At 41.3% G+C, this 12,286-nt stretch overlaps 1 protein-coding gene across 1 annotated transcript; it reads left to right on the top strand.

The window, feature by feature from the left end:
- Window positions 1–2,485: 2,485 nt before the first annotated feature.
- stoml3b (stomatin (EPB72)-like 3b) lies at window positions 2,486–11,703 on the top strand. Its single transcript, XM_036523965.1, has 7 exons — window positions 2,486–2,537; window positions 8,293–8,396; window positions 8,696–8,768; window positions 9,247–9,329; window positions 9,829–10,032; window positions 10,477–10,611; window positions 11,313–11,703. Exons 1-7 carry the CDS (start codon window positions 2,489–2,491, stop codon window positions 11,502–11,504), a joined length of 840 nt encoding a protein of 279 aa, XP_036379858.1. The 5' UTR covers window positions 2,486–2,488; the 3' UTR covers window positions 11,505–11,703.
- The last annotated feature ends 583 nt before the right edge of the window (window positions 11,704–12,286 follow it).

Here is a 12,286-nt window from a genome sequence, read left to right as displayed (position 1 = left end):
ACCCAATTTATCCAATGTTCTAACTGTGTGTGTTTTGTGTGTTATCATGGGCTATTGAATGAAATCTATATTTTAACCTCAATTAGAAACTGGCAGGATTTTTTTATGTGTAGAATCTATCACTGAAAAATTGTGTAGACTTGAATTATTTGCAGCATGGAACATTATACTGTAAACTGCGTTGATGTCAGCATTTTTTGTATTCTTTCCTTTGTACTGCGAAATGAAATGGGCAATGACGGTTTAACAGTGTAAGACTTAACAGTTTACAATACACAAGTTTTAAATGATTTTGTAACTTGGCTATCATGAAATCGTACAGAATCAACTGTTTCTGTAGAATAATTTAACCCATTAGTGTCACAAAATAAAACTTTTTCTTAGAAACATTTGCCAAGCTTGTCATTTGTCAGGTTTTTGGTTACTTTGCAGCTCGCCTACATCCAAAGATCACCACAATTGTTTCTGTTCCCACAGAAGCTGAAAGGAGCAGACCACGTTATTCACACAGTCTGCTCCAAACTCTGGGGGAGAAATGCCATAACAAACTGGCACAGGGTTAGCACCCTGTATGCTTCAAACAGAGGGTGCTAAACCCTACATAAAATATCCAACTGGGAATGAGCCATTCATTTCATGCATATGACCCTGTACTTAAATTTGCTAGTTGCTATTAAATGTGCTAGTACATGTATTCAGTGTTGCTAATATATAATGATTTGTGTTTATGGAGTATATGTATTATAAATCGAAACATCACCCAGACACAGCATATTTTTAGGAATCTTTTTAATTAAGGTCTTATGAGGAAATAGTGTCATTATAGTATATAAAACAAAAGTAAATACTCATAAAACAGTGATCATGTAAAAGTAATCGTATGATGAATGGAATCTGAATGAAAAAATCCAGAATCTGGCTAGGTGACTTCACAGGAACACAGAAAATGGGAAACTAACTCTTGAAATGTCACCAAATACCACTTCAAAATGTATGTTCAGCATCATACAAGTATTGGCGATATTAATTTGCTCTCCACTCTCTACAGGAGCAAACCCCCACTGTCATGGGGTTGCACAAAACATGGGCACATTTCTGAATGAAGGGTGGAGGGAGTTTAATGGACTTACAGTGAGGCCAGTGCAATCTTATCATGTGATGGTGGGTGGAACATTTCGTCAGAGAGGAGTCATAAGACGTTCTTCCTGCGGGGATGTGCACAGCAAAGGGTGCCATGTTACACAATAAAGGGTCACCACAGCCACGCTGATGCCTCTGAACCTCTGAATGAAACCAGAAACCAGAAATGAAAATAAAAAAGCAGACCTTGATTTCAACAGCAAATTCACAGAAGATGAGAAAAATTGCTTGGGTGCAGTGTGGACTAGCTCAGTTATGGCGAGTCATATTTTGATTATGACTCGCATATACATCCGAATCAATATATTGATCATATATTGATTCGGATGTATATCTGTATGATGAATTTCTTGGAACACTAGATTTGACTCCTTCATGCCACACACTTTCTTACATGACAGCATTCACCTGACCCATGATCAGATGTGTGTGATTGCACATACCTAAGCAATGTGTCACTTATTACCCATGTACCACACCTCATTACACCCCCACATATGTCTTTTGTTTACCTTACAGAAAAAATTGACTGAAAATTGTAATCCCAATTATGTACGGTGGTGTTCTACAGCAACTACAACCATTTATTTGTGTACTGATAACCTGCAAGAATGAACATAGAATTATGGGTGCAGGGGAGATAGCCCTACAAGAGTTTTGAGGGGCAAGAGTGTGGTAAAGTGGGAAGGAACAGGGCTTGTGCCCCAAAGGTCACTTTTTTTGCAGTCCTCTGTGGGGAACCCCCAGTTGTACCCTTGGGCAGAATATCCTACTCACAATGCTTCTGTTGCTAACCAGCTGTTTAAATGGGTAACATAAAAATTGTCAGTATGTTAGACCTCTGCACAAGAGCGTCTAACAGGTAAATGTAAAGCTCGGACATCACCTTTACAAAAACAGGAATGGTTATTGGAAATATTTTAATACATTTTTGGAAACATGGCCTTAACAATAATATCAGTTTTTAAATCAGTTTTTTAAGTAATAATAAAGTAATATAAAAGTAATATAAAATCTGATGAGGTATTCAAAGCTGAAATCATTGCAGGGGGGGGCAAAATATATATTTAGTATAAGAAAATAAAAGCTGTTATCTGAAATTAGAAACTTTAACAATTTCATACAGAACCTATAAACTCAACACAATGTATTCCAGGCTTCCTTGACCTCACTTTTTCCAGCCAGCGCAACCACTTCTGTTGTCAGTCTGTTAAACATCTACAGGCTGCTTTGTGAGAGCCTAGGCCACACCCACTTTCCAAGAGGGCATAGCTTTAAAAGCCCCGGTTCCTACACAGCTGCATCACACACAATCTCTCAGTACCTCCCACATACCAACCACATGGAAATGGAGAACCACAGCAAAGGACGTGCCCGGAGCAACGAAGACTTGATTGGTAAGGGAAAGCTCACCTTTATGTTTACAGAGTGACTCTGTTGTAGACACAGCACCTGGGCAGGTATGGGGACAGAACTGACACTATAGCGTCATATGGACATAACTGTAAAATAATATCAGGAAGCAGATCCTGCCAGTCACCTGATAATGCAGTACCTCTGGTGTGTGGTATTGGGTGTCCTTGTCACAGACAAACCACTATTTTCGTTGCCTGGAGATAGAGTAACAATTCTCAAGGTGTTTACCTGCAGCGCCTTAGAAAGAGGTGTCAGTTGATCAGTATGAAGATTCAGAACACGGGGGAGAGATGGGTTTGTCTTAAGGTGCTACAGTTACACAGAGGATTGACTCTGAGGCTTTCAGACGTGTCACTGCCAGTGTCTTGACTAGAATCTGTTGGGTCAGCTGATGTCATGGATAGTAGAATGAACAAACATTACTCTCAGTGCAATTTGATCTCGCTGGTTTATGTTTTGCACATTGGTCCTCACTGGAATCACAACATGCTGCTGGCAAATCCAGAGCGTTGTATCATATCGAAGAAGAAAGGGGTATTTTTCAGAAGCACAGTGAGCCTTTAGCGTTGCTGAGCTTCCATCCTCAAGAGTAGGGAACAGCGTGGCACCTGCACTTGGTTTTGAAAAGCACGTGACTCCTCAGATTTGTGTACATGAAAATGAACTGTTTGGCAGCTGAAAGAAATTGGCAGGAGTGTTTATGGCTGTACTGCTCACTCAACAAATGACATATGTTGATCACAATCACTGGAAAGCTATGTGCATGATATGGAGGCATATTTATATTTCAAGCAGTTATTTTTTTTTTATTTTAGGACTCCAAGAGAGAGTGGAGAACTGCAGTGTGTGCTCTGTAGCTAACTACCACTGACAGTAGCCTATTACTGCATGTACTGTATATATGTGCCCCCCAACTGATTTAATTAATTTCTCTTCTATGGTGACTTCTTACATTTATTTCCTTTAAAGGTGGGTGACATTTTTCACATGACAGACACAAAACAATTTAGGTAGAAATCAGAATAAATTATAGATATTCTCATCCTTAACTGCCTCGTAGAATGCTTGAATAATTCATGAGTTTCAGCCCATCTCATTTTTCATCGCTTACCCAGGATGACGGTGCTGGCAGGATTAAAACTCAGTATACTTCAAGATCAGCTAGGGGAAGCAAAAGAGCAGGTTACGGTCCCTTCATAATGGAACTGTAAGGAAAAGTAAATACCACTTTGTAGACTGAATTTAGAACCAATAGAACAATGTGCAACTGTGCAAATGATGCCTTCCAAAGTAGTTGGACACAGTATGTAGAAATACACAATGGATGCTTGAATGACATCCATGAAAGCTATTTAGAGAAAATGTCAGTAGTGTACCTTGCAATCATTCAGATGTATACATTGTTAGATTTTGAAATAAATTTCATTGAAGTTATGATTAATTAAAAGTGTTCTGGAGGAAAACAATAAAGCCCAGGGAGAGTGTTCAGCTGGAGGTACCAGGCACTCACTAAGGCAACTGTCATTACTGGGCTAATTTATATGTATCTGGTAGATCTAAACAAAACTCTGCCATACATTCATTTTCAATTCAATTCAATTCAATTCAATTCATTTTTATTTGTATAGTGCTTTTTACAACACAAGTTGTCACAAAGCAGCTTTACATTGTTCCCAGGCCTGAGACCCCCTTAGAACAAGCCTAAGGCAACAGTGGCAAGGAAAAACTCCCTATCTGGAATAAACCTTGAGCAGAACCCGGCTCAGAGGGGGAGCCCATCTGCTTCTGGCCGGCACTGGGCAGATAGAGTTAAAGACAAGTTATACAATGTACTTTAAGACATTTAAGATTGATAGACAATAGTAATTAACGGCAGAGTGATTATAAGAATGTCTCCTAGGATGTCCGGTTCTTGGAACACAGTAGGCTTTGATGGGCAGGGCAGCGAGGTAGCAGGACTGGAAAACGGGATGAGATGCTTGGGCTACAGCTCCGTACAGGAGCCCGGAGCAGGGATAGGAAGCAAACAGAAAACAGTGATTAGTGGATGATAAGAATGGCAGGGATGTAGAACAGAGAGGCAGGAGAGGAGGGGCAGTGAAAAAGGTGCCAGTGTACAACAAGGAAAAAACCCCGGCAGGCTAACATTATGGCAGCATACCTAGGGGACGGGAGGCAAGGGACCGGCATAGTCATGAGGGCGACCCTAAGACAGTCAACACCAGGTCACGGCACAGAGTCCATGAAAGCAATGATCACTATGACCAAGACTCTATGATCCACGCCAGCACCAGGCCATGTCCCTCAGCTGAAGGATTTACTACATAGATATGTTTTGAGCCTAGACTTAAAGGTGGAGAGAGAGTCTGTTCCCCGAACCTCGGTAGGTAAGCTTTTCCACAGGAGAGGGGCTTGATAGGAAAAGGCTCTACCGCCTATAATAGTTTTGCCCACTCTTGGAATGATGAGAAGCCCGGCATTTTGGGAACGAAGGGCTCTCTGCAGAAGATATGGGTGAAGAAGGTCCTTAAGATAGGGAGGGGCAAGCCCATTTAAAGCCTTAAATGTGAGTAAGAGTATTTTAAAAACAATCGTATTTAATAGGTATAGTGTAAATACCTTTAATAAGTATTTAATAGGTAGCCAATGGAGAGAAGCCAGAACTGGGGTAATGTGCTCAAAGCGTTTCAGACACCACTGCCAACTATTTGTGCCTTTAACAGGCGTGTGTTATCAAAATGGCACACATTCAATAAGAGGTTCACTTCAAACAGCTCTATGACTTAAAACATCAACATGTCAAAATGTGGGCCTTGGTGCCTCCTATCTCATTGCACACAACAGCTTCTTGTAACCAGATAACCCATATAAATGTGCATTAGATTTTCCATTTCAAGACACTGTTTCAACTGACCAAGGAATAGGCCAAATGTATGAAAACAGTGCTGCTGTACACAAGGATAGAGACATCATAAATAAAATCAGATGTGTGGCCATTAAGAAGGGATGTGGTGAATTCAAGGAGATGGAATATATAATTATAGCAATTACAATATTTGGTATGGTAACACACAACAATGATACATCCAGATGGTGTTTGGATGACCCATGTTCAGTTCTTTGTTGGATACCTCTTCTTCAAAAGAAGGGATTCTTCTTGTTTTAATGGAACAATGCTTTTTTGTACATTGTGGTTTGAATGGCTTTGCTGGGCACACACTTGCAAATCCAAATAAACAAAGCAGGAGACATGCTTGGCGTAGGTCAAACAGTCTAATAGTGACACATTTTTTGGCACCGTCGCTTGTTTGAATATGATTAATATCGTCCTGTTGGTATAACTTTGCATGCGACTTTAGTAGGCGATACTTTGGCACTGACTCTTGTTTGAATATGGCTAGCAGTGCCCTGTCCTGTTTTTATGCCCCTTTCTTTGAAGCGCTTTGTGCTCACAGCTTGTAATTAGCATCTGCTCAGTGACAATAATGCTGTGATAACATACTGCAGTTTGTTGGTACTGGCATAGAGTCTGCCTTATTGTCCTGAAGACAGGCCAATCCATACACATTATGTTCAACTGCAACAACAGCATTGAATCATTGGCTGTTCATTAGGTATCATGCCATCTGAATTTGGATGTGATGATGGTGATGGAAATTTACAAGAAACTTCAAGTGTGATGCCTCGCCTGCCTCTTTTTGTTTATTAGATTCAAAAAGGAAAAAGGAAGAGGTTGCTTAATATAATTGTTTTAAACTAACAAAACCTTCCTCTGAATTTCAAGAGTACATTTAATGCCAGATGTAAGTATGATTCCTACATCAGGGACTTTTACCTCGATCACAAAAGCTTGGCTGGGTGGACCATATTCCAGTATTATCAATACACATAATAACTTGTCTAATTTCTTTTGTGCCCAGGCTGAACTGAATAATTGAGCTAAAATTTCATACACAGCATCGTTCTTGCCATGAATTGCAATTAATTAGCGGTTAGCCAGAGACTTAAATACTGTATAGATGGCAGGCATTTGCTCAGTTCTCTTGAATCATTGCTGAAGCGATCACAAGGACCTTCTAAGGCGTGGCTGTACTCTGTTGAGACCCCAACCCCCTCCAACACACACACTCACCTTTGTTTCCCTCAAGCCTCGGTGAGATAGAGCCTTATAAAACTTGCTCCTAAAGTAAACATCTGCACATGTTTCCCGGTCAATGTCCACCAGGGACCCATAAACCACGTGGTTGCGGAGCCTCGTCTCGCCCTGACAACGCGTGAGCTCTAGGGGGGAAGAGAAGGCAGATAAAACTGCCTTCACCAAGAAAGCAAGTCATTAACAGGCAGAAAGGTGTGCCTTGTTGTTTTTTCCATGTAATTATGATGAATGATGGTGGTGGAAAAAGCAGTCCTCTCATGATAGTGTCTCACAGAAATGATAGCCAGGTACAGTCGTTTGTTCACCCACAATGATAGATTTTGAGCCATGAACACGCGGTGTTTGGAGAAGGAGTGTAAATGTGTGGTAGAGTATCAACAAGCGGTACAACGAGCCTTAGATGTATGAGTTGTAACACGGCCAATGAATCTGGCAGAAAACAGACACGATGTAGACCTGCAGTATTTTGCCAATGTGTCGGTCATCAGACCTTAATCAGAGCAAACTACTACACCTGGGGAAACTCGAAATTTAAATCAAGTGTACTGGACATGACAGAATATGATTTCAACATTCAATGCAATGGTTTCAAGTTATTTTCACTGATGATTTTTTTCATCATCAATCCACAGGAACAAGGTGTTAAAAGCACTTTTCATTGTCGTTGTCAACAGACTATAAAGTAGAAAACACCACAAACGTTTTGCATGCTTTTCTGGTTTATCTGCTAATAAATTGTATTTCAGTTCCCCATCCTATCTGGAGTGAACTTCCTCTTTCACACTTTTACATATCTATGTGTGCTGTGTCCCTGTCTTATTGCAAAGCTAGGCCCAGACTGTTTTTGACTGGGAGATCAGTCATAGATCCAGTTACAAGTACTGACTAGTCAAGGCTGCTATAGAGTATGCTTTGAAACTGAATTAATTCTTTGTAGCTAGTTGGATGAACAGCCAAATAAATGTTAAAATCCTTCACTTGTTAGCCATGAAACTTGTTCCTACAGTGACCAAGCAAGTATAAACAATACAAAGTGGCTAGATGATGGGATCACTGAGAAATTTTTCAGTATTGACCATTGTTGCGTCTTACTGTGACTTACTCAAACATATAACATGATTTATTGCAACTTAATCAAACGTATGACGAATCAATCAAAATTTACACAGGAATATTCAGCCTGTTGAATTGAATACATTCTTTAAATTGTTTTGCAATCATTTTGAAATTAAATAATAATAATGATTTATTTGACACTTGAGAGGTAGGGGAAACCCAGATCAATAACAAAATGCCCAATGAGATTATTGGAATCTAACATGTTAGACTATCATTGAGATCCACTGTTTCTTACTAAAAAAAAAAAAAAATTAAAAAGGGCACGTTGCCAGTTCTACTGGGTGTCAGCTTCCTCTAAAGGAGACACAACAGAACAGAAATATCATGTTTTCATTACCTGAAATGTACCAGTAGTTTATACACCTAAATTAATCTGATGCTATTTTAAATGTTTTACTTCAGTTGTAAATGTCATAGGATTATACTTGCTTAATAATTGCATTGTCTTTTCAAATTGACAGGTGAACGCACTGGCGAGCTAGGCTGCTGTGGCTGGATTTTGATCATCCTCTCAACCTTTTTTGTCATAGTGACCTTTCCAATCTCCATATTCATGTGTCTGAAGGTATGCTAGTCAGCTTGCATTGGTGGCAATGAGTATCACTGCAATCGCATTAGCAAACTGTCATACAGCTTTGTATGACAGTTTGACAGACAGACAGAGCACACATGCGACATTTCCCAAAAATTCACTGAGAGTAAGACAAATACATATTTTAAATTTCAAAAAAAGTATTTTACTTGTATTATTTTCGTGTTTTTCTTCTGGATATTGTTTTCTGCTCATTGGCTAAACCTGTTACTCTGCAGCTGCTGAGATCCCCGATTTCAGTTTCTAACCCAGAATTTTTGCACCCCTCTCAGATTGTCCAAGAGTATGAACGTGCCGTCATATTTAGACTGGGACGCATTACTGACAAGAAGGCCAAGGGACCAGGTGAGGGAGGACTCTCTTAATTTGACCATTTATTACAGCGTTTCCCAAACCTCTCCTGGAGGACCCCTTGTCCTGCATGTATTAGATCTCTCCTTGCTCCAACACTCCAATGATCAGTTTGTTATCAAGCAGCTTCAGGAGTTCATAACGAGTTGATCATCTGAATCAGCTGTGTTGGAGCAGGGAGAGAAATGCTGATTTATGACACTCACTCAGCAGGGAGAGAAATGCTGATTTATTACGCTCACTCAGTCACTTCTTTCTTCTTAAGAAACCAAAAACATTTGATCCTCTCAAAGCAAGATGTGGTAAACATTCAAACATGACACAACGGATTCTTAGATGTGATTAAGGGCAGGAACTGAGATGTGCACACACATTCTATGTTCAGTCAATCATTAGCACAATTGTGAGTGACTGATCTTACACGAGAGCCCTATGATGCGCGGCATGTAAGTAAGACCGTCCCTCTCTGCAGGCATTTTTTTTATCCTGCCCTGCACCGACTCCTTCATCAAGGTGGACATGAGAACGGTATCGTTTGACATCCCACCCCAAGAGGTACGGCTTCCCCTGTCTCTCATTAGTACCTGTCAATAGAACTCCTTAGAAGCCCTTACAATGAGGTGTCAAAACAATCAGCAGCACTAGCCCCATCTCATCAGCTGAACGCTAAGTACCTGTTGTACAGCTTAATGTTTGGGATGAAATGTAAAGAATATCTTATTTACATTTAACTTTATGTTTTTATCATTTAGCAGATGTTCTAATTCAGAGCTCCCAAAATGCTAGTACCGAGTGCATACAATAAAATGGCATAAAAAGTATAAAAACTATCAGACACATTCGAACATGAATCATCTATGTTATTGAGTTTAATGATGATTATACCATGCTGAACAGAAAGGTACCCCATACGCTGTATCTCTCAAGAAAATCGGACCCATGTGCTGCTGCTGTACAACACAAGAGGTTGCTGGATTTTCAATGGCCAGTGCTCTGTGTACAGATTAAGTCCAGGGGTTGCAGTGAACAAATATCCTCCAATGTGTTGCCACAGATCCTCACAAAGGACTCGGTGACTGTGGCTGTGGACGGTGTGGTTTACTTCCGGGTCAGCTGCCCCATTTCGTCCGTGGCCAACGTGACCAATGCCGACTTCTCCACCCGCCTACTGGCCCAAACCACCCTGAGGAATGAGCTGGGAACGAAGAACCTGTCAGAGCTGCTGTCAGACCGAGAGGGCATCTCACATAGCATGCAGGTACAGCATAGCGCAGACCCACAAGGGCCATGGTCCAGCCCTCACTGATAACACGAGCGCTGGTCTAGCCTTCACAGCCCAAGGGCTTGAAAATATGAGAGCCGTGTAATTACATACCTCATGTGCAAGTGCGCCCCCTGGAGATAATGTCTGTATTGCACATGGCATGGCCACTTCCCCACATAATACGTAACACTAAGTGCCTAGCTGGGCAACAAATGTACACGTGTATGGCACGTACATGGCAGCTGAACCCTAAACTATTTCAGAGACAATGGTCTGGCAACTATATGTTACTACCATGCATTCAAGAGTGATGTCATAAACTGTGGAGTTTTCAGCAGACTGTCACAGACCAAAATCCTTCCATTTGGAGTTCTTTGCTCAGTTGAGAATCTCTGTGCTTGGGCATCTCGCAAACCCTCCGCCTGTTTTCTATTCCAGTCGACTCTGGATGAGGCCACTGATGCCTGGGGCATCAAGGTGGAGCGTGTGGAGATCAAGGACGTGAAGCTGCCTCTTCAGCTGCAGAGGGCCATGGCGGCGGAGGCCGAGGCAACCCGCGAGGCCAGAGCCAAGGTGAGCACGGTCTGATGGACAGACAGACGGATGGACAGAATGACAGACAGGGCCATGGCAGACACCTTATAGAATCTCATTCCTTCCCGCCCATACTGGAGGTTACATGTCCATTGGTATACAATAGGTGTATTGTGTAGCCTACTGTGTAGGCTGACACAGAAAATCATTCCTTCCTGAACACACAGGAAGTCACAAAGCCATTTGAATAATACACCTGCCCTGGTGTGATTTGATATGGTAGGTCTTATGGAAATTTCAGAACAGGTCACAGTTATGCAGATAGCTGCTGACTGGTGTTCAGTAGCTGGAACAGAAGTGGCATACTTAAAAAACTGCAGGCTATTCCTACTGCGAATTTATACAGAATTTTCAATTACATGGGAGTTTTCATTTCTATGATGAAAAAAATGTGACAGCTGTAAGTCATGCCTTCTGTTATAAACTGCTGATTTTCTTTAGAACATCTGTGTGGCTTCTGTGTCACTTTTTGCACAAGATTAAATCGACTCCTTATATAGAGGTGGAGAAACGGCTCAAAAAACATGCTCCAGTTAGTGAAAGAGTTGCCAAAAGAACAATGAGTGCATGATCAAAGATCAGGACAAGGCGCAGCTGAGCTGATCCTGTATCAGCTGGCGTGTTTCAGAGCTACCTGGTGCGCTGCTCACAGCCCCCTTTCCCTCTGTATTCCCGTACAGGTGATCGCGGCCGAGGGTGAGATGAACGCGTCGCGGGCCCTGAAGGAGGCGTCGCTGGTGATCGCCGAGTCGCCCTCCGCCCTGCAGCTGCGCTACCTGCAGACCCTCAACACCATCGCGGCCGAGAAGAACTCCACCATCATCTTCCCCCTGCCCATGGACGTCATGGCCCATTTCATGCAGAGGAAGTGAGCGCTGCGCCCCCTCCTGCCCACACCCGGTAATGCAGCCACGGCGTGCCGATGCTTTACCCTGAACTCTCCAGAAAACCATAGCCACATAGTCCATGGCAGATGACCTGTGTGAAGCCTTCACACGGCTACAGGAGTGAATATCACCACATCTCGGATGTGCTTGTGCGACTTGTTTTAAATGACATGGTTGTGTTGATTTTCAGCTACATGCAATATTGAAAAAAAGCAAAAATTATGCAAACAGAATAATTTGTTTAAATTTCTATTGAATTTTTTTAATCTACTTACTGAAATTGTAAATGTGAACACTGTGATGTCTGTGTAGCCAGTGATATATCCATCATCTTTTCATCATTATTTATTGATCAAATGGATCAATTATGCGTGAATGTTTATATTTTCTTCAAAAATTTGTAAATTGTATATTTTGATATATGCCATTAATAAAAACAATGAAATACTTTATGCTGAGATATTGGTTTTATTTCTCATGCCTTTTAGCTGTACTCTGATTTTTTGACATCATCTAGGACTAGAATTTGTTTGTTATTGATTATAGACCCACAATAATGGTTTCGGCCAAAAAATGCAGTACCACTGAGTAAGGCCTTGCTTTTGTGAGAGACAGGCCCACACTCCAGCAACAATCGAGTCCCCATTGTCGCTTTGGATAAAAGCATCTGCCAAATTAATAAATGTAAATGTAAATGGAAATGGAAATGTAGATGCAAATGTAAATAACTATACCAAAGGGTATGAAGAGCAGAAGGTTGAATGTAT

This window comes from Megalops cyprinoides, chromosome 3, assembly GCF_013368585.1.
Source record: "Megalops cyprinoides isolate fMegCyp1 chromosome 3, fMegCyp1.pri, whole genome shotgun sequence".
Taxonomy (NCBI): domain Eukaryota; kingdom Metazoa; phylum Chordata; class Actinopteri; order Elopiformes; family Megalopidae; genus Megalops; species Megalops cyprinoides.
Note: the sequence above shows the minus strand (reverse complement) of the source record. Positions and strands in the feature narration are given on the sequence as shown.

Bases quoted from the DNA above. Each gene is read 5' to 3' on its own strand.
- stoml3b (XM_036523965.1), top strand. From the start codon at position 2,489: ATGGAGAACCACAGCAAAGGACGTGCCCGGAGCAACGAAGACTTGATT. The intron at 8,397-8,695 runs GTATGCTAGTCA...CACCCCTCTCAG, and splicing joins CCATATTCATGTGTCTGAAG to ATTGTCCAAGAGTATGAACG. The intron at 8,769-9,246 runs GTGAGGGAGGAC...CCCTCTCTGCAG, and splicing joins CAAGAAGGCCAAGGGACCAG to GCATTTTTTTTATCCTGCCC.